The following is a 25969-nucleotide window of genomic DNA, read 5'->3' on the forward strand; positions in this document are numbered from 1 at the left end:
TTTACCCAAGACTGTGTTAAATGTTCCAGGTTTTCAGCTCTCATCGTACCCCAAGTGCTCCTTAATTCCTTATATGGAAATACTTCCTACTGTATAGTCTGTGTTCAGGTGGACATTCATGCAACTCAACTCAATTCAATTTTAATTGAAATATAGCACTTTTAGCAGTGGTCACTATCGCGAACAGTTTTATAGAATTAGAAATTAGTGGAAATTAATTAGAAAATTTATGGAAATTAGTATTGTATGACTCTATAACTATCAGATCGTTCCCGATGAGCAAGACGAGGGCGACGGTGGCAAGGTGTCAACCCCCTGACATGACAATAAGAAGAACCCTTGAGAGAAACCAGACTCAACAGGAAACCCATCCTCTTTGTTAATGGCGCATGTCCTTTGATGTAACAGATGTACGCAATGCAAGGCGTTTGGACACAATCTTATTACCCATCTTTGCATTTAATAAAGGGAGAACATCGACCGTCATCATGCATGCTCTGTGTGTGTATGTGTGTTTGCTGTTTCTTCAAGTGTGTCAGAGCTAACCGGTAATCTTAACGAGGAGCGGCGGACACTTCAAGCAATTCAGCAACCTAGAGGCTCAATCCTGTCTCCTCATTTTTAAACTTTACATAGGTCCAATAAAAAAAAAAGGACAAAAGCAGGGATATTTTTCTCCCCTCACATTTGTTCTTTGTATATGCAGTGGAGACGAATCTAAATGTCTAAAAATGTCTGAAAGGTCAACTTTGCATAATAGGGCCCCTTTAAAGGTGTCACAGCACATCCTTCCCAGTAATCTCTCAGCTACTATTTATATGATCCCTTATGGACTGGACCAGATCTCTTCCTGCTTGGTTGCCACATCAATGCTCCGGCTTGCGTTCCCAGTTCATTAATGCGCAAGGAGGACTTTAGTGCGGCGTAAGCTGGGAGTCTAGACGTTAGAATTTAATCATTTCATTTTGTGAGAACTTTGCATATTTCTTCGTATGTCTTCTGCAGAAACGATGATCATATAACATCCCGCCTCGCTCTATAAAATGAACGGCTCTAACATCTACACGCTCGCGTATAGACAGCGAAAACGACGCGTGTAACCCGAGAGAAGATCGAAAGCATCTTTGTGGTGACACAATTAATTTCGAAAAGCTCTGTTTTATATTACGTGATGATGTGAGCACTGAGGAGAGGGTCCATTAGAGAATTACATCCTCGTCTCACTGAGACTCCAGTTGCCTCGGGCTACCAATGAAAACGAGGCTGAATTTAATTATGTTTATCTCTCTGCAACAAGACCTTCATTAATGCCACAGAAGCTCAGCGTCTATTTTTGGAACAAGTCATTTTTTAATTCTGTTTGATGCATACCACGTTCACACTAAGTGTCAGACTGCGTCCTAAATATTGGCACCTGTCTAAAATCTAAACCCGGTTGTTAACATGATTACTTGCTATTATTTCTAAGCTGGACGTGTGTAACCTTTTTTTATGGCACCCGTCCAAGCACTGCAAGCACGTTATTGACTTTTAAAGCTTTTACCGCACACACTGTATCTGACCTATTTCAGTGCAAGCCCATTTAACCGTACGGTCATTCCCAGTAAATTATCACTCTCCTGTGCTCATTCCTATTGCATTACACTCCTCCAATGAGCCAATTCGAGCAGCATAAGCTAAATAACAATAAGCCATGTCAGCACATGTTTGTATCTGTCAGCACGTAGTTTCAGTTTCCTACCCGGACGGCGAAGCTGCATTTGCCCTTGCGCACTGCTTCTTCGTCGGCCTGCCACTGGTGTGGTCGGCTGGCCTCGGGCACGTAGGTTGGCTTCTTTCTGCGCAAACTCTGACGCAGCTTATTCATCTCCAAACTCTCAGGCTCCCAGCTGCTGTGGAGGGAAACAAAAAAGAGCGTAAGGTTTATCGCTAGGTCAAAAGTTATACTTCATATACTGTATATATTGTGTACAATGGCTTGAATTGAAAATATTTTTGTTCACAGTTCATGCACAAAACAGGGTGGGATTTGTTCATAAATTCTTCAGCATACGTGTTTTTTTTTTTTTTTTTTATGTCATTATTAATCCTACTCATCGCCTTCTATAACAGAACAACTTGCTGTTAAGCAATGTAAATTTTTTTTTTTCTGTTGAAAGTAACTTCTGGTAAGTTCAAGTGCCACATAATAAAACCTGACATCATCCAATCATTGCTGATAACATATAACAGCTTCCACTCTTCTTGGAAAGCCGTCCACAAGATTTCGGAGTGTTTCTGTGGGAATTCGTGCCGGACCATTCTGTAGAGCATTTATGACGTCAGGCAATGATGTTGGACAAGGAGACCTGGCTCAGAATCTCCGTTCCAGTTCATCCCAAAGGTGTTGAGGTCAGAGATCTGTGTGCGGGCCGGTCAAGTTCTTCCACACTGAACTCATTAAACCATGCCTTTATAGTCCTGGCTTTGTGCACTGGGGCACGGTAATGTTGGAATAGAAAAGGGCCTTCCCCAAACTGTTGCCACAAAGTTGGAAGCATAGTATTGTCCAAGATGTCTTGGTATGCTGAAACATTAAGATCCCCTGGGGATAAGGGGCCTGACTAAAAATAATTAACTGGCTTGGGAAAATACTTTTGTCCATACAGTGGAGTTTGGGATTTCTGCCCGTGTCCTTCCATGCTGCCGACTAGTCACAATTTTTTTAATTGTATTGCAGCAGTGGACAAATCAGTAGCAGCAGTTTTTGTGTCCAGGCTTTTAGTTTTTAATTCGTAGATGTCTAATAGAGAAGTCATTTCAACAACAAGTAAAACGGAAATGAAATCCTGCTCCTTTTTAATGCTTGCATTTTGTTTCTACTTGCAGAGTATGGCATGTGTATATACAGTACCAAATGGTGCAATGCACCTTAAAGCAGCATGATTCTGCATCCCACTTGCTGCATTACATACATGCTGAAGCAGCTTTTACCACATAAGTTCAGAACTCAGAATTAAGACACTTTTGGCTTCTATGCATTCAAGTTACATCATAGATCAAAATACCTTTGAAGCTTAAAACTGTGAGCCGCCTTGTCGATTTAACATCACATGCTGGATAAGGGGATATTTTCTTAGTTTAATGGCATGGTTGCAAATTTTGCACATTTTTCTAAACTGATACTATTAACTATACTTAACAATCAATAATCATTTATTAAATATACGATACATTTTTACTTGGGCTTAGTTTTAGGGTGCTTTCACACAATTCCGGCACAATTAGATCACCTTATGTCTGGGGATGATTGCTCCCCCTCCCCCACTGTCAAGAGTTCACATTACTAACGTTGTTCCGTACCTGAGTACACTTGCGTATTTACACTCTCCTAAACAGCAGATGGCAGGATGAACCTAGTTGGTTTGCAAGCCACCAATAAACCCAAATGGAGAAGGTCAACCTTCACACTTCTGCACAAGCTGCACACGTACGTAGACATTGGTGGAGACAGGCAGCATTGATGACGATACGTTCTAAACAGTAGTCCAGGCTCAGACAGAGTACGGAAGTGTTCGCATTGCACAAATGTACCGGATCTGTGCCTTAGTCCCTAATTATTAAAAGCGTCTAATTTAGACAGTTCTAGTGACACAATCCCAACAAATAAGTATGCAAAACCATAAAGCTGTCAGATATACCGCTCTTGTCTCCCTGAACACATTCAAAAATAAGCCTACAAAAAATACAACATCAAATATTGCGTGTGAACTGCGAATTTGCTCTCTTGTAGTAGCCAATTAATTAGGTATGTGAGCTACGGAGAAATATTATGCAAAACAACATGGGTTGACACATTTTAAGGTTCAATTATTAAAAGCAATTAATTATTAATTATTAGTCGACGGGAAAGCTTTTTTCGGAATTAGGCACATGCAAATATTTTTAAATGTTGATGAGACTGAGCATGCAATTAGCAACCATATTTTTCGCTTGGTCCAACAAAACATGGGACAGTGCAGCAGTAAATTGGAGTTTCCCTGAAGTCTCATAGCAAGGCCATGCCATACAACCTTTTCATGTCCAGGCTGCTACTTGACAAACAAATAAAGGGTGGTACTCTGATCTCATCTGATTGAGGTCACTTCTGTAATGCGCGGCTGGCTCTCAGCGGCGGTGCCGGACACTCACAAACGGCATGCGAACCACTGCCACATGCCGCTAGATCCCAACCTGCAGGGTGCAGGATCGAACAAAATCACAAATCAGCGGAACCAACTACACACACCGAATCCCATCGAAAAATTTGGCGATTGATTGTGATTTGTATTGAGTCGCTGAGAAGAAAAATTCTCTGAAACATGTTTCTGCACTCGGCAGCGCCGCCCGAAGATGTGAGCTCAGTACCAAATGGGAACCAGCTGGAGTCTGGTAAGGATCGCAAAACAACAGATGAAGGAACGAGAGTTGGCAAACGCAGAACTTTACATCTCTCACACACAGACAGCACACGACTTTAGTGAGAGCCAACACGTTTTACACAATTCTTTGGTAAACGAATATAAAAACTTAATTATAACAGATTGTAGTAATCATAACTATCAAAGTTCATACATTCTACATTTTAAGTTTGGTTCCTTTTCTAGCTTACTTACTCCAAATTTTATGAATCTATTTAAACCTCTCTGTGAACACACTCACATCCACCGTTATAAAACGCTGAAACAGTCATGAATGAGGAAATACACACAACAAGCCGCCCCCCCCCAAAAAAAATATTTTGTTGGTGTTTTTAAACTATTTCTAAATATTAAATATAACTACATTAGACTAGACCCATATGCTGTGTCATATCCTTACAAAATCTATAAAATTCTGAGGTAAAGTTTTTGTTATTTGTGATTTTTTTTTTGTGTGAATATCGATTGAATTTGATTAAATATCACTTGTGTTTTTTCTTCGTTTTGACACAAGCAGTTTATATTCTTACTTCTAAAAAACTGCTAAAAGTATCAAATATACACTACAATACTGTGTAACTTGTGTTATTAATTTTGCTAAATGTCAAGTCTGGTACAAAGCGCTAATATTTTTATGCCACATTTTCTGCGGCACATGCCAGTCCAGTAGGTGGCAGCATTACACCCATCATCTATAAACATAAAAGTAGAAGAAGCAGCGACGCTTGTGCAAAACATGGAAAACGGAAGCTCTTTGCATTTTCTGCAGAGAACGTGGTATTTTAAAGACTTCGTCAATTTTATTTAACAACCTGTTAAATCCATTAACTGAATCAATCAACAAAAGATAGCTTAATTTGCATAATCAATAAAATTGCATAGCTCTAGTTTAATAATTGTAAACCCTGGATATAAAAAAAAAATTATACATACAGAATCGCAATACAAATTAAATCGAAACCTAGGTATCGTAATATTGTATCATGTGGTCCCCATCCCATCCCTACTGTCTAACTTGTCTTGAACAAAAGCGATTTTTTTTTGTCATGTTAATTTTTGGCTCCACACTCCGGTCCAGTAGGTGGCGGTATTGCACCGACCACCAATAAACCCAAAAGAAGAAGATGTGCTAATGCAAGTCCCTTTTATAAGTAGCAAGTAGGTGTGAGGGTATGGTTTTAAGTAATTTGTCAGATTTAGATTATTAAAATTTTCTAAGTTTACCCAAATAATTTTTTAAAGGATGCATCAATTCTGATTAGAAAAATATTCAATTAATCAAATTGACCAACAAAAGATCGATATAACTGCATAATCAATTTAATAGGTATTTAAGGCTGTGACAACATCTGGTTAGAAATAAATCAAATGATTTAGCTTTTTAGAATGCATTCTAAAGAAATAGAAACTGTCTAATAACATGGCTTTACCTTACATCCATTACAAACATTTTATAGTAAAATCCAATGGCACTTTTGCCTTCCATAATTCTGTTCATCATAATTATCATAAATGTCAAACTTAAACATCAGTTTCACGATTGATTAAAAGTAATTAATTATTTGTTCCAAGTGTTTTTTTTTCAGTAACTGCTTTTCTTTTTTCACATCTAATCCTCTCTAATCGATTTAGTTTGATGTTGTACCCTCAGGATAGTCTGCTTTACCGGCGCTGACATTTAAGTTTCTCTCTCCTTTTTTTCCCCCCATGCTGAGAAGCAACTGCATCAGATTATTTGATTTGGAGAACTATACACAGGCATTTTATTTTAATTTATGTCACTTTTCTTGCACGGTTCACATGATACAGTACCGCGAGTCTACTATACAGGTTTGTCCCTTTAAATTAAAGCTGACAACCTCGGGCGTGCTTTCATTTAAAATCCCGTGAATATATCGAGAAAATATATCATACAGCGGTTTTATTTGTTGCATTTTTTTTTCTTCAATGTCATGCGTTATTGATGTATAAACTGCTCAATACTGAGTCCTGGAGCTGTTCAGTTTGTAGATTCACTGAAATCGCTGTGTAAAGGTGCTCCTTGGGGTTTTATGTGCTGTTCGCGGAACACCATCATGATAAGCTTTATTTGTCCTCATTCTATAAGTTAGCATCTACTACTGATCGATTACAATATAATAAATGGTATTTATCTGTGTCGTAGTCCTGGTAAGAATTGTGCGTTTCCTCCGACCACTCTGGCTGAGAGAAAGCGAGTGACTTTGAGCCAAGACAACCGCACTGTGGGTGGGTTCTGTTGGACTCGATCTAAAGAAAACACTGTAGTTTCTCAAACAGTGTCTCTCTCTCTCTCTCTCTCTCTCTCTCTTTCTCACACTCGCTCGTCTCACTCTGACAAATTTCACTGCCGGAGATTTAGTGAAGCATCGAGCTGCAATACAGGAGGCTGACAAATGACCGTAGCTCGTTTCAACAATACAAACACTTGCACGGCTTGTAAAATGTTCGACGCTAGTTTGACGCCTGTAGGGCGAACAGTTTCTTGCATCAGCAAGTGTATTCAGAAAAAAAAAGTACACTCAGCATTGTACAATCATGTCATTAGTCATGATGACCTCGTTCAGAGAAAGTCCCTCGACGGAAAAGTGCGGCATGAAGCTGACGATGGAAGACTGCTGATTAAAAAACCTTGAGTGAAAATTAAAAGAATAGAACAACGTTATACTATACAGCTTAGAACATGTGAACAGCATTACAACACTATACAGTGTGAAAACAGAACAGTGTTACACTACACAGCCGAGAACAGAACAGCGTTACACTACACAGCTGAGAACAGAACAGCGTTACACTACACAGCGTAAAAACAGAACAGCGTTACACTAAGCAGGGCAAAAGCAGAACAGCGTTACACTACACAGCCAAGAAAAGAACAGTGTTACACCACACAGCGTAAAAACAGAACAGTGTTACACTACACAGCCGAGAACAGTGTTACACTACACAGCCGAGAACAGAACAGTGTTACACTACACAGCCGAGAACAGTGTTACACTACACAGCCGAGAACAGTGTTACACTACACAGCCGAGAACAGAACAGTGTTACACTACACAGCCGAGAACAGTGTTACACTACACAGCCGAGAACAGTGTTACACTACACAGCCAAGAAAAGAACAGTGTTACACTACACAGCCAAGAAAAGAACAGTGTTACACTACACAGCCGAGAACAGAACAGTGTTACACTACACAGCCGAGAACAGAACAGCGTTACACTACACAGCTGAGAACAGAACAGTGTTACACTACACAGCTGAGAACAGAACAGTGTTACACTACACAGCTGAGAACAGAACAGTGTTACACTACACAGCCGAGAACAGTGTTACACTACACAGCCGAGAACAGAACAGTGTTACACTACACAGCCGAGAACAGTGTTACACTACACAGCCGAGAACAGAACAGTGTTACACTACACAGCCGAGAACAGTGTTACACTACACAGCCGGGAAAAGAACAGTGTTACACCACACAGCGTAAAAACAGAACAGTGTTACACTACACAGCCGAGAACAGTGTTACACTACACAGCCGAGAACAATGTTACACTACACAGCCGAGAACAGTGTTACACTACACAGCCGAGAACAGAACAGTGTTACACTAACCAGCCGAGAACAGTGTTACACTACACAGCCGAGAACAGAACAGTGTTACACTACACAGCCGAGAACAGTGTTACACTACACAGCCGGGAAAAGAACAGTGTTACACCACACAGCGTAAAAACAGAACAGTGTTACACTACACAGCCGAGAACAGTGTTACACCACACAGCCGAGAACAGTGTTACACTACACAGCCGAGAACAGTGTTACACTACACAGCCGAGAACAGTGTTACACTACACAGCCGAGAACAGTGTTACACTACACAGCCGAGAACAGAACAGTGTTACACTACACAGCCGAGAACAGTGTTACACTACACAGCCGAGAACAGAACAGTGTTACACTACACAGCCGAGAACAGTGTTACACTACACAGCCGAGAACAGAACAGCGTTACACCGCACACTACATTTATACACTATACACTACACAACAGCGTCACACTACGCTACACACTTCATTTATGTTGAAAAAAGACTACACATTGTAGGCCTAACAATGCTTAGCACTTGCGGTGTAATGCAGCACTTTTCTGCTTACAGTATACGTGCTGTATATTTAGAGTCGAGTGCAAAAAATGTCGATCCTGCATATACAGTAGTTTGGATAAATTTTGTCCTGGTTCAACAAATGAATGAGGGATGATTACATTCATAAAAATATATAATACATATACATAAAGTAGAATATTGTCATTACTGTCATTGTGAGAGTGGGAAGATTTATGGAAAGAAAAGAGAGAGCAGGACAGAGGAAGAGCACTAGATTATGTAAGCATGAGACAGAGAGAGAGATAGAGAGAGTGTGTGTGTGTGTGTGTGTGTGTGTGTGTAGGGGTGGGGAGGGGGGTGTTATGGGGTAGAGAGGATGAAGCTCAGCATAGAATCTGATTCTAAATAAGGATCCTGACTCAGATAGCTTGATACAAACCCCCGGAATAACTCTTCGTCCATATCCATTTCTATCCACGGTTTATATTAAAACCGATGCTGGTAGAGCTGTGAGTTCTACCGACAAATCAGCAGGTGTTGCTCACCGGCACCGTACGGTTACTGGTAATCAGCACTCCAGTGCTTATGCAGTCAAAGTGCACGTTCGCGTTAACACCAGCGCTGTGGGTGAAGGAGGTAATTGGTGGCTTTCAGCGGCATGACAGGAAGAGAGTTACCATCTAGCCGAGCTTTAACCTCCTCCGCTGGGCTGCAAATTGCTAATAAGAAGAAAAGAGATCGGAAGTCTCGGAAGTTCGAAGTCAGCATGCTGTGCGCACCACGTTTATACAAAGTAGATTTGTAAATCCTGTGTGTAACCCAGTTTCCAGAGATCCCTAAGTACCCCATGCTGCAGAACAAGACGTCCATGCATGTGAATGATTCAGCCCTGATCTTCAGCACTTCCTATCCAGGCTGAGCCAAAAGTCCAGTGCGTAGGAACAACTCCATGTGTGTTCAAGCCTGGATGGGTGTTCATGTTGCTTCGTGCACTACAGTGTTATTTAGGAAGCAGATCCAGATCCAGATCCGTCTCCACCTCCCGGACTGGACGTAACCCCAAACACACATGTTTGATCATCCTTATGAAATCAGATCCTACAGCTAAATCTTACCCTATAACCTTAAATCTCATAAAAGCTTTTGCATCTCTTTTTTTTAATATAATATTTTAAACGGTTCTCCTTGTAACCATGAGCCGCCCCCCTCCTTCATACACACACACACACACTCACACTCATGCACAGAAAAACAAGCCTACCTTTTTTTCACACTTCTGCTCGGAACATAACATTCCGAATGGAGTCGCTATAAAAAATCTGCCATGCCATGACGAGCCTGTGCTAATAGTATTAGCTGTGAAAGGGACACGATCGTTGAATTTCCTTCTTCAGAAGCGTGTGTGACCGAAATGTAGTTTGGGAGGAAGGGATAAGGGGATGTTTTTAAACAGCACACAGCAGATTATGATATACTATATATATATATAATTTTAACATTTTAAAATCGTGATTAATATATGTCAATCTATTAAAACGTTTTTTTTTTCTTTCACGGCGGGACTCGAACACGGATCCTCAAATAAAAAAAATCCATCAGCCTAGCTTATACATAAGGCATTTTTGTAAAAATGGTTCCCCTTGATGGTAGCTGGTGTACAGAACTTTGGTTTTATCCAAACTCCCATTTAGAAGCTTTTTCTAATGAAAGCTGCCGTGATGTTCCCTCAGTCGTGTTATTATCCGCACTGTAACCATGCTGCAATTATGGGAAGCCGTTAGGGCCAAACTTGGTCATATGATTAATTTCCGCAAAAGAATGTGTTATGTGTTAAAATTTCTAGATTAATTACATGCGTCTATGTGATCATATTGACAGCTGTATGATACACCATATTGCCAAAAGTATTCGCTCGCCTGCCTTCACATGCATAAGAACTTGAGTAATATACAATTCTTAATCCAACTTTTTTATATGATGTTGGCCCACCTTTTGCAGCTATTACAGCTCCAACTCTTCTGGGAAGGCTTTCCACAAGATTTAGGAGTGTGTTTAGAAGAATTTTTGAGCATTCTTCCAGAAGTGCATTTGTGAGGTCAGACACTGATGTTGGACGAGAAGGCCTGGCTCGCAGTCTCTAATTCATCCCAAAGGTGTTGAGGCCAGTTAAGTTCTTCCACACCTAACTCGCTCATCCATATCATTATGGACCTTGCTTTGTATATATATATATATATATACCTTTATAGATAGCAGATTACTTAAATAACTTTCAGTGCCAAGATAAATTGCTTGAAGTACCACCTTTACTTTTACGACCCTCTGCCATCCACCCAATACCTATAAATCACATGGTGGTGAATCTTATTTGGCATGCCATACCCCTCCTCCCAAGCTCGAAATTAATTCCAATGCCAAGAGGGTAGGATTACAGTATGTAGGTCACTCCCAGTAAACATGACTGCATCTTTTTTTTTTTTGAACTGCATTCCCATTACAAGATGTGTTAGTAATGTTTGTATGAGCATTTGTAAGTGTGTGTGTGTGTGTACGTTTTAGGAAAGGTCATGACTGGAAGCAGTGATACAGCGAGACAGCTGAGTCAGAGGATGGGAAACACACGAGGGTTCTAATGCTCAAAACAGACACTCGGGAAGGGACAGCGATCGTGTCCTGTAGTCTTACTCAGTTCTGTATCAGCGCTGAATAATCAAATCTCTCCATGCACTATTAATGCTCTCTCCAGTGCCATAACAGCTCAGAAAAAAAACACAAGCGTACTACACTGTAATTTTCTTAGTCGCTCAAGCGTACACTCTTTATGCTTCTGTGTGTATGCAGTGCTTTACACTGAAAAGTGATGACTGTGCCGGTTGTGTACCTATAGACATTTACTTCAAATAGATATTAAGATACATAAATAATAAAAAAAAAAATACAAAATACAAAACTAAAACTGGAAAATATGTTTGTTTGACCATTGCTTAAGATACATTCATTTTTCTTTATGTATATATATTGTTTACTTATACTTGAAAAGTAGAGCTAGGCAATATAACTATATAACTATATAACATTGAACTTGTTTTTTTTTCTCTTAGATATCATTGATTATGGGTTATCTTTTCATGTTTAATTAAGAAATTTTATTATAATCATTCAAAACAGCTGATTCAACGTTAATTAGTATGTTAAATCTGTACTTGGTGTGTATAATATTTATGGTATTAATTATATATACTTACAACATAATTATAGTATGTTAAAATTTATCAGCAGTTTTACTCCAATGTTCCCCGACAATATATATTTTAATGTAACTTAATCAATTACTAATTAATTCATTTTACTTCATTTCAAAGTTGTGAGATCCCTTAAAAACAAGTAAAAAAGATCAAAAGCTTTTTCTTTAAATTATGTATCATTTATAGTATATATTGATATAGTATTATACATAATTATATCTGTTTATTATTACTATACACAATATTATAGTCAGAGGATATAGAATATATACTGTATATATTGGGGCCTTGAAGTCAAACTTGACTGCCTGCAAACAAATCTAAAACACTGGCCTCCCAGGAACTCCTTTAAGTTTAAAATACTGATGTTTAAAAATATTTTTTTGTACTGGTACGATAATTAAATAATTTTAAAAATCTATAACAAAGTTATTACAAAAAAACCCAAGGTGTCTAAAACTTTTGCACAGTACTGTGGATTTTTTTTTTTTTTAGAACATAATATTTTATTTAATTTAATTAAAAATAAATGTAACTGCTATAAGATGTTCCTCATACACTTAGGAGTAAATTAAATTATTATGCTTATAGTAGAATATAACATAAGTATTATTATTATTATTATTCTAATTGCTATTATTATTTAAGGGCATTTGAGGTCACCAAAAGCGCAGAATAAAACTATTTCCTTGAAACAGATATTCTCTCATGCACTGTAAGTTGAAGCAAAATCAATGTTAATCAGTTAAACTGACAAATCGAGGATACCGACTCCAGCCTCATGTTACTTGATAAAGAACAGAACTGAAAGCGTTTCCATTCGCTCCACAGATTTGCCTAGAAACACCTTGAACAAACTTGGTTACTTATTTTCATCTTTGCTATATAGCGAATAATCACCGCAAAAGAAGCACCAGCAGAAACAACAACAAATCGCTCCCTCTGTTCGGCTCCTTCCTAAATTGATCACTCACCTCCCCTCCCCTGCCTCATCCATGTCACTGCTGAAACTCATCCCAGAAAGACAAGCGGACGAACTGGCATGAAAAAAAACAAAAAAAAAACAAGTGGACGAGGTGCAGGAGGTGAAAACGATGGCTGCAAGTCCAGTATTTGTTCGGAAGGGATGGACGTAGCCACACCTCTTCTGGACGGATTAACTTTGAGGAGGCGACAAAGACCCACGTGTTGTTCCTCCCCATCAGCACATGCGTCCTCGCCCACACGCCTCAGGGGATCGGATCAACTATTCATTTCTTCATAGCGCGCGTATGTGTTAGGAGCCAGTTCATGTGTGGAGAGGAAAGCGTGAGTAAGAGAGAGAGAGAGCGAGAGTGAGAGAAGAGACAGAATGAGAGAGGAGTGTGAAGGTGACCAGGCTGGGGACAGAAATGACACACTTCTCGACACACTGTGGCGCAGGCTGTCTGCGTTTGTTATCTCTTGCTTTCACTCCCTTCATCTGACAGAAGGAGAGCAGAGTGGGCAGTACCCGGCTCTCGATCTGTTAGCTGCGTTTACTGGAAAAGCACTAAGCCGCACAGTCTTACATTCCCTTTATTTCCCTTAGCACAGCTGCAGTAGCGCACACGTAAATGTTACACACATCATGATGGATGAGGTAAACAATTCCGAATGAGGTTTTAATGGATTGAGGCTGTTTGGGACTCCGGTACAATGCAATGAAAAGCAAACAAACAAACAAAAAAACAACCCACACCTCGTCTCAGAGCAGCCTGATGAGATGTATTGCTAATGCATCCGCTCATAAGCCTATTAATCCTTATGCAGTTTCAGCAACGGATTCATCCTGGGTCATTCAGGGTTGTGATGGTTCAACAGTCGATCCCAGTAACACTATATATGTGATCATATCCCCTAAAGAATGCCATAGGACCAATTCTGGAAACCTTAAGAGAGAGCAGGATCCATACACTTTGGATGGATTGCCTGTCCCCTACAGAGGACCTATTCCTGGAACACCTGAAACGGGAAACGGAACAATGCAAGTAACACAGAATCACACTGTGGATGAGATGCCAACCTAACTGCACGGGACCAATTCTGAGAACACCAGAAGCGAGCAGGAATACAGATGACAGTTCACTGCAAGTGAGACAGAACTACGCCCTGGATTGGACACCATCCCACTGAGGTACCTATCTTGGGAACACTGAAAGTGAGGTGGGAATACAACCCTGATTACAGATGATCCCACTGCAGATGATCCATTCCAGGAAGACTCAGAGTGACGCAGGAATACACCCATGATTCAATGCCAAAACACTGTAGAGAACCTATCCTGGAAACATTGGAAATAATGTGGGAAAACACCCTGAATTGGACTCCATCGCATTGTAAATGATCTATCCTGGCATTATGGATGAATCAGTGACAGGTGTTCACCTAAATCTTTTTTTGTCCCTATAGGTTCGCTTGGCATAAAGTCTCCCCTTCAGCATGAGTGTGGGAGGCAGGGCCGCTAAATCGAGGACCTGTGGCCCTCCGGACCTGCCCGTGCACACCCGTCCTCGGTTCTTTACTTCCCTTATTTCCTTCCTTTCTTTCTCCATTTTCTCCAATAAATCTACCCTTTTCCCCTAAGGCCTGGTCTCATGTCTGTGTGTCCGTGGTGCGCTCTGAGTCAAAGATCTTACACCTGGGAACACTGGAAGTGAGGTGGGAATACATTTTGGATGGGACGCCAGTCGCCAGTCCACTGCAGGGACCTGAAGATGCGACTCCACCGAACATTGGATGGGATGACAGTCCACTGCAAAGGACCTTTAAAAGTAAGGCAGGAAAAATTGAGACCTCGGAATCATCCCAGGACCCCATTTTAGGAAACTTAGCCTGGAAACACTGGATGTGAGATACAAATACACTCTACAGTGCAAGGCCAACCCATTGTAGATGACCTTACCTGAGAGCAGGGGAAATACACATTGGATAGGAGAAAACTTTTAACAATTTAACAAAGCCAGTGCACCTAAGATTATGGGATGTGGGAAGAAACCAAAGGTTGATCTATCCAAAAACTTTAAAGCAGTGCTCAGTCTAATTCATTTAGACTTCAATTTAAGCATCTGGGAAACAGCTGTCCGTAAGAAGTCCGTATCAATTATGAGGAAGCATGCTAGAAGAAGGATAATCTTTTGACGCTAATTGAAATACGTCCAGAAGGGCTGGTGTAAGCAGCGGATTGACCGCGTTCCGTCCCAGTTTCTCCTGACCCGAATGCGAGCCCACCAGCAGAGACGGTTCATTGTGTTCATATGGACACTTAACCAGACTCGCTGTGTCCTCAATGCCTCATCGCCCAAAGTCAGTGAACAGATGGGACTTACACAGACACACACAACATAGAGTACAGCCACCCGTCGACAGGTTTTTTTAGTTTTCTAAAAAATCACCAGGAGTTATTTCTTTTTTTGGTGAGAGTTTTTAGGAAGAATGAAATAACACACAATTACTGCAATGCAAGCACACACAAGGGTTGACTTTATTCCAAAATAAAAGCAGCTGGTCTAGATTAAACTGTGAAAAAAAAAGGTTGACATCATTGTTGACATGGTTGATGTCATTTCCACACTTAAATTATATATCTCAGGAAAACTCAGATATATTATTTCAACTAAACCCAACACAAAAGGGCTGCCATCCAGGCCGTGCGCAGTTTACAAGGGAAATTTGCTTAAACACATTCAGATATTTAAAACACAATTGGAGCAGCATTTGTGCCTTCTGGAAATAAGGAGGGGGATAACTTACATTTAAGACCTTTAACAGTAAAATAAAACAAGTTAACCACGTAGCACTTCATTTTAGTCATGGTTATAGGGCGGTGTTAGGGCCAACCGATGTCTCCAGGAGGATTAACGAAAGAGAATCCACCTAGTTTATGGCATGTGTTTATAGTTATGTACGAAAAACTGAAACATTGATCTTCAATGGACAGAGTTTGGAAAAATAGGGTGAGAATTTTAAGATTTTACTCCCTGTTTTAACCTTCAATGATTGCAAAACTGATTTACTCTGTGCATTAATGAGTTACCCAACCAACCAATCACGCGGCAGTCGTAGTAAAAACACAAAAATTCTTGGAGATGCAGGTCAAGGGCTTCATCTTAATGTTCACTTCGAATATAACATCAAAACGGGACAAACATTGTAGAAGACTTTATCTGTGGCATGCTTGTTAGTACCAGACAGGCTGGTTTGAGTACTTCCAAATTTTCACACACAGTAGTGTCTACCTGGAATTTACATCAAATTTCCTTAGAATGGACGAGAAAGCAAAAAAAAACATTCAGTCAGCACCAGTTAAGTTAGAAATCCTGGGGTAAAAGTAAAAAAGTATAAATGAAAATGAAAGTATATATTTTTTGTTTTTTGTTTTTTCAAATTTTCTCCCTAGTTTAGTCGTGGCCGATTCCTCCCCGTCACTAGGGGGCTCCCACATTAAGGCTACTACTACTATTCAGCCGGGAGGGCGAAGACTATCACGTGTTTCCTCCAAACCGCGTGACATCAGCCGACCGCATCTTTTCGAACTGCTCGCTCAGGGATTTGGGTTTAGAGGGGTAGAGAGGGATTTGGGTTCAGGGGTAGAGAGGGATTTGGGTTTAGAGGGGTAGAGAGGGATTTGGGTTTAGAGGGGTAGAGAGGGATTTGGGTTCAGGGGTAGAGAGGGATTTGGGTTCAGGGGTAGAGAGGGATTTGGGTTTAGAGGGGTAGAGAGGGATTTGGGTTCAGGGGGTAGAGAGGGATTTGGGTTCAGGGGTAGAGAGGGATTTGGGTTCAGGGGTAGAGAGGGATTTGGGTTCAGGGGTAGAGAGGGATTTGGGTTTAGAGGGGTAGAGAGGGATTTGGGTTTAGACGGGTAGAGAGGGATTTGGGTTCAGGGGGTAGAGAGGGATTTGGGTTTTCAGGCTTGTGTAAGAAGCTAGTTAACTTTATAGCCAATGACAACTGTGAACAAAGCGTCCAGGTGAGTCATGACGCTCACTTTAACTAGAAGTGATGAAAGATTGAAACAAAACATTGACGGTTCAGAGCTGATTCGGAACAACGTAGAGAAGACAAAGTGGTGTTTAAGATGGTGTAATGTTATCAGATGTGTTTTCTTTGCTGAAAGTGCTTTTGTGACTTGTGGGGTTTTGGCAGGCAGCTGTTTTCCGCTCTTTCCAGTACTGCGGACCCCTGGTGATCCTTTTACTGGTGCACAGTTCCAGGCCGTAAAATGGTGGAAACACATTGTTGATGAAAGAGGTCAGAGACGATAACTAAAGTGGTCCAAACTAATAAGAAGACTATAATGAAAAGAATAACTCACCAGCCAAATTATCTCAGTTATTTGTAAAAAAAAAAAAAAAAAAAAAAAGCAGAATATTTAAGAATACATTTATGAAATAAGACTATGGGCACTGGTGGCTCAGTGGCAGGTTTCTCGCCCCCATGCAAAAGGCCTGGATTTAATTCCCACCCGATGCCAAAACACCAGCCACGATATGCAGTGCCGGTCCAAAGCCCGGATAAAATAGGGAGGGTTGTGTCAGGAAGGGCATCCGGTATAGAACCTGTGCCAAGTTGTGTGTGGGTCGGATGGTCCGCTGTGGCGACCCCTCAACGGGAGCAGACGAAAGACTAAAAAACATTTATAAAATGAGACAAAAAAATTGTAAATCAGGCAAAGGCAGTTCGGAGAAAGTTCAGGCCAAAAAAAAAAAGACAGATTTTTGCCAACAAATCCAAAAACGCAAGGTAAAAATAACATAATCCTATTAAATATTGTGGAAGGTCTGTGATTTCATGGTGCTGTTTGCAATCCAAAGACCTTGAGGACCTTTTGAGGATAGATGACAACAAAGAAAGAAATATTTTAATGAAAAAAATTTATAAAAGAATGAGGCTACGTCTGCCAGGAGGCTAGATCTATAGTAGATTGTGGTTGAAATGTTGCTTCTGACGCGAGTGGTGTAATAGTTTGGCATTCTTCGAGCTCGATTTTTCTCTAGAATCCTGCTGTAAATGATGTGGAGCGTCTGCCATACAGTATACGCCCTTATGTATGAGCCGTTACTATAGAAACACTTGAGAAGGGGTGCATTAATATAAACACATCAGCTGGAACTACTCACAGAATTGTTGTTGGGAAAAAAGACTTCTGATTCAGGAATTCAGCGGCGCTGTGGTGTAAACAATAAATTTTTAGCACCGACTATTTATGTCATAAGAGCGCTTTCTGATTTGAATTCCAGAACAGATCTTCCTTTCATTCGAGGGTGTTCTTTTCTTTTTTTTTTTTATTCCAGGCAGCACTGCTGAGCGAAGCGAGCGCTCTGATTGCCAAGTGAACCCTGGCTCATATCTGGTTCCCTCTCGGGCCTGCATACAGCTCCATCACCATGGAGGGGAGCTCCCAGCCCATGCTGATACAAACATGACGTCCATGATGGCGAACTCATCCAGCTGAGCTAACTGTCTCAAACGCACGCTTTCAGTTCAACTCTTTACAAAGCTTATTTGTTTTCCCAACTGTATAATCCACTGACATCCACTGAACTGTGCTGATTACGTATGTGCATGTGCATGATCTTGAGCTATTGTAAGTATTGTTGCGAAAACTGGAAGAGCAGAAATGTGATATTATGTGCGATATTTTTTTTTTCTCCTTCTCCTCTATTCAGCTCTTTCTTTCTGACTGTACTCGCCATGAGTCCCATGAGCAGGTCAGGAGAGCACTCGGAGATCCGTCACGCTGTCTTCGGTGTCAACAACAACCACCCCCAAAGACCACACACACATATACACTCACACACACACACGCACATATACACATCCTCCCCTCCACAGCTTGGCAACCAGCTCCCATAGCAACCGCTGCTATCAGGGGTTTCATGGCTGAGTGTCTCAGTTGAAGGAGACGTTGACAGACGAGCGGCGTCATCGCTTCCTGCCTCTGGAGTGCAGACTTTACAAAGTTGATGTATTCATTCCTTATTTTTGTGGTTTTTGTTCATGATCTTATAGTTGGATCTTATAAATACAACGTTCTTATGTGTTTTTAGAACAGTTATTACAGACAAGGTACCTCACTGTGGTTGTAATCAGGACTGTTGGACCGGGAATGCTATGTCATTGATATTCTGTTGCCTCGGTAGATGCAGAACCAAATTCCTCATAGTCCAGCAAAGTAAATATGATTCTATGCATAATAATGATAACAACTTTGCTAACTCTTTACATTCAGCTGTACTCAATTTATTTCTATGCATATTATTCAGTTTGTTCATAGTACAACATACAACTATATTTAGTACCTATAACATATTATAATAATACATTCACATAATTATATACTCAGGCACTACAGAGTCAAAATCTTGATTTATTATTTAATTTTACAATTTATTTATGATTGTCAAATAATCTTTTTGGACTTTTTTATTTTTTTCGACTTTCTTACATAACTACATAATGCAACGCAGTTGTTGTGCGGATCGGTTGTTCCGCTGTGGCGACCCCTCAGCAAGAGCAGCCAAATGTCCAACAACAACATAATGCAATTGAAAAATCATGCAATGTCTTGTTTATGTCAGTTTAAATCATGTAATCTAATTTAAGTGTTTTTATTCATTGGAATGCGTTTTTGTAGGATCACCTACAGCAAATAGTGCAAATATGGGTTTGCTTTAGATTAATCATGTTAAATGTTAAATATCTATCCACTTAAAAACCTCTGTAGTCCAACTAGGGAAGCCAATGATGATTATTGTATTTATTCCCATTTTGTACGATCGTGGTAGGACCTCCGGTCAACATTCACACACTACGGGCAGTTTGGGAACGCCAATTACCCAGAACCCAGAGGAACCCACCAAGCACGGGGAGAACATGCACACAGACCCGACCCCGGAATCGAACCCTGTTCCTGGAGGTGCAAGGCGACAGTGCGAACCACTAAGCCACTGTACCGCCAAATGTTCAATATAAAACACTTTATATAAACACGGGAACAAATGTTTTACTGCGACAGGCTGAAAAGTGCCTCAGGATACAATTTAAAAATCTGTTGTTTATGTAACAACCTCAGTAAATTTTAATGTAAATTTCCTCTCTCATCTGTTCCACTCACCAGTATATTAATCACCGGCCTGATCATCTGTCAGGATGAACCTGCTCTCATCTACGAACAGCACAGGGCGCCAGTGGCGGACCTGCCAATTCTGGTGTTCTCTGCCAAATGCCAATTGAGCACCACAGTGCCAGGCAATGAGCGCAGGGATCTTTAGAGGATGTCGGGCCCTCAGGCCAACCTCATAAGGTCTGTTTCTGATTGCTTAGTCAGAGATATATGTAGGGCTCCGTCAGTGCTCATCCTGTTCCTCCTTGCACAAAGGAGCAGATACCGGTCCTGCTGATGGGTTAAGGACATTCTACCGCCCTATTCAGCTCGACTAGAGTAGCTGCCTGTCTCCCAGAATCTCCTCTAAGCTCTTGTGACTGTGCTGGCAAACAGAGCAAACCTTCCGGCAGTGGCACGTGTTGATGTGCCATCCTGCAGGAGTTGGACTTCCTGTACAAGCTCTGTGGGGGCCAGGTATCACCTCATGCTACCGGTAGTGACACTGACCCTAGCCAAATGCAAAACAAGTGACCGACAGTCAGAAAAGATGAGGAGGGAAAAAAATCCCAGTGGTCTTCACCTGTAAAAGCATTCCTCTTTTGAAGGTCATCTAATTGTTGCTTTTGTTGTTAATTTCATTAACACCAAAGCAGCTGAAACTGATTACCAATCCCCTTAGCTACTTAACTAACCAGATCAATATCTAATAATAATAATAATAATATAGAAAATATACTATATACTATAGTTTCAATATTATGCTGTAATTACCTTTGTGTTTGTTGTTTAGTGCGGCTGAGACCAAACCAGAGACAATTACTATTATTGCACTATTGGTCTGATTGGTCTGATTCAGTTCTGTTTCCTAAGGCCTGTAACTACACTCCAGGACAGCATTACTACTTGGGAGAGAAAATGAGTGCAGATGGCCCACAGAACTGCAAGGACATGCCACATGGCTCCTTCTTGATGGCTTGTGGCGTCCAGCATGAGCAGCGAGGCCGGTCGGCTTTGTCATGCTAATGTAGGGGGACAGCTGCTTTGGGCCATGTGGTGACACGGTAAACGTCGCCACGCAAGACAGAGATGCACCAAATGCTGGTGAACCCATTACCACATCTGAGCTTTGGCAGTATTCATACTTAAGGTACATCATTACGTTTGGCCTGATGCAGTAGATCCAAATTCCTGGCCTGACTATTTCTACAGAAGTTATACAAAGTTTTGCGTTTCGATTGGCGTAAAGTATTTAAGACAATTAACTCAGTGCTTGGGATTAGCCTCTGAGTTGAATCATGTCCATAATATTACGAGAGGGAAAAAAAAAGGTGAAACTAACTACTTAACTTTTATACTAGGGTCAGAACATTATAAAAGTTTTCAGCAATAATAAGTAATTATAAACTTGCTTTGCATTATAAGCTCATACCGGTACAATTGGCTATCTGATGTGAGAGACAAGAAAGGTTCAAGAAAATCAATAGAGCTTTTAAGATACATCCAAAGTGCCAGCAGTCACTAGAAAGTATCTACCGGAACTGCGCAGTCAGAGAGCAACTATATCCCAGCGATCCATTAGGAGCTCATGCAGCCCAAAATCTTTTACAGTTCACATCACCTCAAAATAACCAACAAAATCCAATCCACAGCAAACACCCAGAACGCTTTAACACACCCGAACAAGACAGGACGAAGTGTGGTTATTTGCGGCCGATTGACCAGGATGTGAAGGCAGCTTATATCTGCACGGCGTAATGGATCCTTTTCACGGAGTAGATGTAAGATATTGATCTACGCTAAGAGAAAGCACTAGAGAAAGGGGCAAAGCTGTGATGAATGTCTGCTGTTTGGAGGCCAGCTGTCTATAAAGTTTAAACAGGCAAGATGACCAGCATATGCACCGGGTAGAATTTCAGCACGAGTCGCAGAGTTGCAATAAAACAAAGACAGTGCACTCCACTTTGACCAAAAAAAAAAAAAAAAGAAGCGAAATCCGGATCATTGACTAGGCCGGAAAGGCTTCCTGAGGTCACCAAACTTGTCACGCAAACAAAACTTAAAAAGGAATAGCAAAAGAAGAGTGGAGTACGGTAAGCAGGGGCTGTGGCGGTACCCCACTGGGAGCACTTTCAAGAACATTTCGAGGGCCAAGCAAAACAATGGCACTGATCCAGAAAGTGTGTCGAGACAAAAGCAGAGATTGAAGAAGGAGGAAGGTTGTTGGAGTGGTGGGGGGTATGAAGGGATTAAAGCATTAATCACAGATGGCGACCGCATCTCATCTTTTCACCGAACCCCCCACCCAGCCCCCAGCAAATAAATGACAAAGGTATCGTGGGCTCGCTTTTGTCAGCACGCGTGTCTGTCAAGCAGGAGCGTGTGTTGGCCACAAAGGCAAGAAGCACAAAGGCATGTCTAGCCCCTCCACCCTGCCACCCTGCCACCCACCCCACCACCCCTCGTCCCAGGCACCAAGAATTGCGAGGCACGTGCTGCTTCTGACTGGTGGAAGAATAGAAAAGAAAGGAATCAGCATGATATAAAGCTACAATGCTTGCGATTCCAGAATTGCCTTAGCTCATGATGATATGTTGGATCCTGTGGCCTTCAAAGGAAAAAAAAAAACACCCAGAAGAAGTTTAGATTGAAGTATACAGTTCTGATTTGTTATTCTTTGGTTGATTCTGTCATGCTGACTTCAGAGGATGACATTGCTAGTATAATTACACTGGATTTTTTTTTTATCACTTACAATTTTCCAAGAATGCATTAATATCAAATCCAGCATAGACCCAATTAGTAGGACCAAATTGCTCCAAATGCAGTGGAGATGGACATGACAGTTGATGGCAGATAGGCTAGTTAGCAACCTAGATGAGTGTTTTTACATTAGGGACTTTCCAAGAACACTTGTCCCCAATGTCCAGTACATTTTGATCAGTGAGAACACAATCGTACCACACTTGGGAACCGGACCGAATCAGATGTGAAAGCCTGAGAAAGGTACTATATCACTCTTTAGCAGCGACGATATTAGTGCCGTCAGTCTTCTCATGCCATCCCAGTGCATGTCCCAATCTCATGGATCTCAGTCTCAATCTCAGGAACGCAAAAGTGTCGCTCTTGACATTTTCTCCTGAAATATCGATAATATTAAGCACAACAAGAATGTTAATGTTTTCGATTAGTGCTTGATTCCCTGATAAGACAAGCTCATAGGCACTGATGGCGATATCAGCCTCACTGATTCATCTTTGTCTTTAGGTGATAATGGACTATGAGTTTGGAACTGAACAGCTTTTTTCTTCACCCAGACTAGGTAAGCTTACACTCTTGTATAAAAGGGTGTGGCCCATACACATGTGCTTGTGTGTGTGCATATTGTTAGTATCCTGAATGCATACCAGGTGAGGTTAATTCAGCATAAAGGAGGTCACTCTCAGGGGGAAGAAAGATAAGTAAAAAACCTAAACAGCTGGGGCACATTTATAGCGATACAATGGAGAGGGGGAGACTGAGGGGAAATGAGAAGAAGAAAAAGAAGAAGAAGAAGAAGAAACAAACCCACTCTGGCCAGCCATCATTTAAGAAGGCTCACTGGGCTCCTTTGTTATGGCAGCTGGTTTGGGGAAGGTCAGACCAGCTGTGCTTCCACTGACCCTCCTTCCCCTTGCTTCTCCTGTTAAACACAGCCAGCTGTAGATAAAAGAGGTGACACTGAAGAGGCCAGGATCACTTTACATCGCGTCTGTGGATTAGGACCTCTAAACAGTGCTTCAACAGCAACGGCAATACAGTTGAATTTACCTTAGGGTGACTAGATGTATTCAATCCTTTAAAAAATGTTGCAATCCTTAGGAGATCTGATTTAAGTGTTTGATTTGATGCGCACCACATGTACCTTTGAGACATCATCTCACAGCATGAATGCCCTAATACTACAAGCTGTCAACATTTTGAATGGACCAACTGCTGAGGCCATCAACTCCATCAGTCAAATGAATGTTACACTGATACACTAATCTCCCAGCATATTACAAATACTTGGGCTCTTGGTTACAAAGTGAGTGCATGCTAATGTCTGGAAGATAGCACTGTACGGTATAAAAGGTACCGGGATGACTAATAATATACTAATTCTGTATGAAAAAAATAATAATACAATTTGTGTTTGCCTTGTTGCATTACCAGTTGTGGAATTGACAATAATGCATGTTTATTTTCAACTTAAATGCTGCTGAAAGCAAAAGGGGTAAGACGCTTAGTCCATGGGGGTTTTGCTCCATGTATGGGCCAAGACACCAAGGTTTATCACCTAATAATGTCCATATTTAATAATGTATCCATACATGGTTATGCTGTTGGTTGCCAATAATATTTTTCATCCACCAAAGCAGCTTCCACAGGGAGCTTCCTGTACAAGATAAATTAAATATTCCTTCGAATAGATATTGCATCACATTCCCTACATCTCTGTGTTCAAACGCTGCATAATTACCACAATGTTGATTTCACATTTTAACTATTAGTGTGGAATTTCGCCTGTTCTCCTCGTGTCCTCTGTATGGTGCCCTGAGATAGACTGGCACCCCATCTGTTGTGTATTCCTGCCTAATTTTCCAGGCTAATTTGACCCAAATATTACCCTGACCAGGATAAAACAGTCATTGTTGATGAACAAATGAATAACTGTTGCGACATCACATTTATTACACCGTTCATTAGTTACCATTAGAATGTAAATATTAATGTTATTGATTTTTACAGGACATTTTTATTACACCATCAGGGAGACCCGAGCATGTCCATTTGGCATGTGATAAATAAATAATCCTATAATAAAATAATCATAAATTAACAGCTCAGCATTGAACTGCAGCACACTTTGTGCTTTAGTGATGGCATAAAGGCCAAAAATAATTTTTACTGTAGTACACGATGAAGGTGGGATTGTCCGCTCAAGCAAAAGTGATGCTTGCTAAAAACTGTTTTTGGAAAGTGCGTATCTTTTGGGTATCCACACGGGACGATACACAACAGCAGAAGGTGAGTCACAAGTGCGCAAAGCTCCAGGCAGATGTATAAATACACAAGATGAGCCATGAGGATTGCCATTTAGCTCAACATTCCCTTTAATCAGGGAATAAAAAAAAAAGGAATGACTTGCACTCGTTTGTTAGATCCAAAGCATCTGTGTACAAACTCAACTGCGCAGAAAGAATGTAGCCTCCAGATGCAATGCTTCACCAATGGCAGCCATAACACCCATTTTTTTGCCTTCCTTTTCTTCTCAGACTCAGTAGATTTTTGAATGTCTAGCCCACAAATATCTCAGCTAACACAAAGCCGCTTTATCGTGGTGTGTAATATAAACTGACTGTATTGTGGTATGTCAGGAACCTAAGTGTTTGATCCGTTTGGAATGTAAATGAAGCATAATACCAGCAACGGTCTGTTTAATCCACAGTTTATGACCATATCCCGTACAAAGACTTGGATATCTTTCATCTCAGTTTATAATAAACTTTCTAGGAACATTTCAATATCCAGCGTTCTTATGTTCCGGTTCTATATCTTGGAAGATAATTCCTCCATTTCCTGGGATTTTTGCAAGTCGAACAAAGGTGCAGAAAGAGAAATAAATTGGATACGGTAAATCTCAGAGAGAAGCTGCAGAAGAAAGTATTGATTGTGGGGTAAACAGAGAGAGAGAGAGAGAGAGAGAGAGAGAGACAAGACGCAGATGAGGAAAAGGAAGAATGTTGGATTCTCCTGGGAGCTCTGCAGTTGCTTTTATCCTAACTCTCTCCTCGCGCTTAAATTGTCTTCATATTATGCCTGCAGCCTACTCCAGGCCACTAACGCCTTCACTGGAGATTTTACTTCTCACGCAAGAGACCGTATTAAAACCTCTTCAAAACCACAAAATTCCATGCGAGCATGGCCAAGTAGGGTTGTGGCATTGTCCAGATGTAATGAGACAGAGATATGACATTCGAAAAAAATCCTAAAGATTCCCAGAACTGT

At 40.9% G+C, this 25969-nt stretch overlaps 1 protein-coding gene across 2 annotated transcripts in view; it reads right to left on the bottom strand.

The window, feature by feature from the left end:
* Positions 1-25969, bottom strand: part of numbl (NUMB like endocytic adaptor protein) — a 45918-nt gene that overhangs the window by 12227 nt on the left and 7722 nt on the right. The window contains exons 1-2 of one of the 2 annotated variants that reach the window (XM_053507917.1): positions 12789-12865; positions 1742-1892 (exon numbers count right to left, since the gene is read on the bottom strand). In XM_053507917.1, the coding sequence (XP_053363892.1) occupies positions 1742-1892; positions 12789-12829 (192 nt within the window). In that variant the 5' untranslated portion in view covers positions 12830-12865. Of the gene's footprint in view, positions 1-1741; positions 1893-12788; positions 12866-25969 lie in introns of those variants that run through there. The other variant, XM_053507918.1, reaches the window with a different exon arrangement.

This window comes from Clarias gariepinus, chromosome 11, assembly GCF_024256425.1.
Source record: "Clarias gariepinus isolate MV-2021 ecotype Netherlands chromosome 11, CGAR_prim_01v2, whole genome shotgun sequence".
In the NCBI taxonomy this organism is placed as follows: domain Eukaryota; kingdom Metazoa; phylum Chordata; class Actinopteri; order Siluriformes; family Clariidae; genus Clarias; species Clarias gariepinus.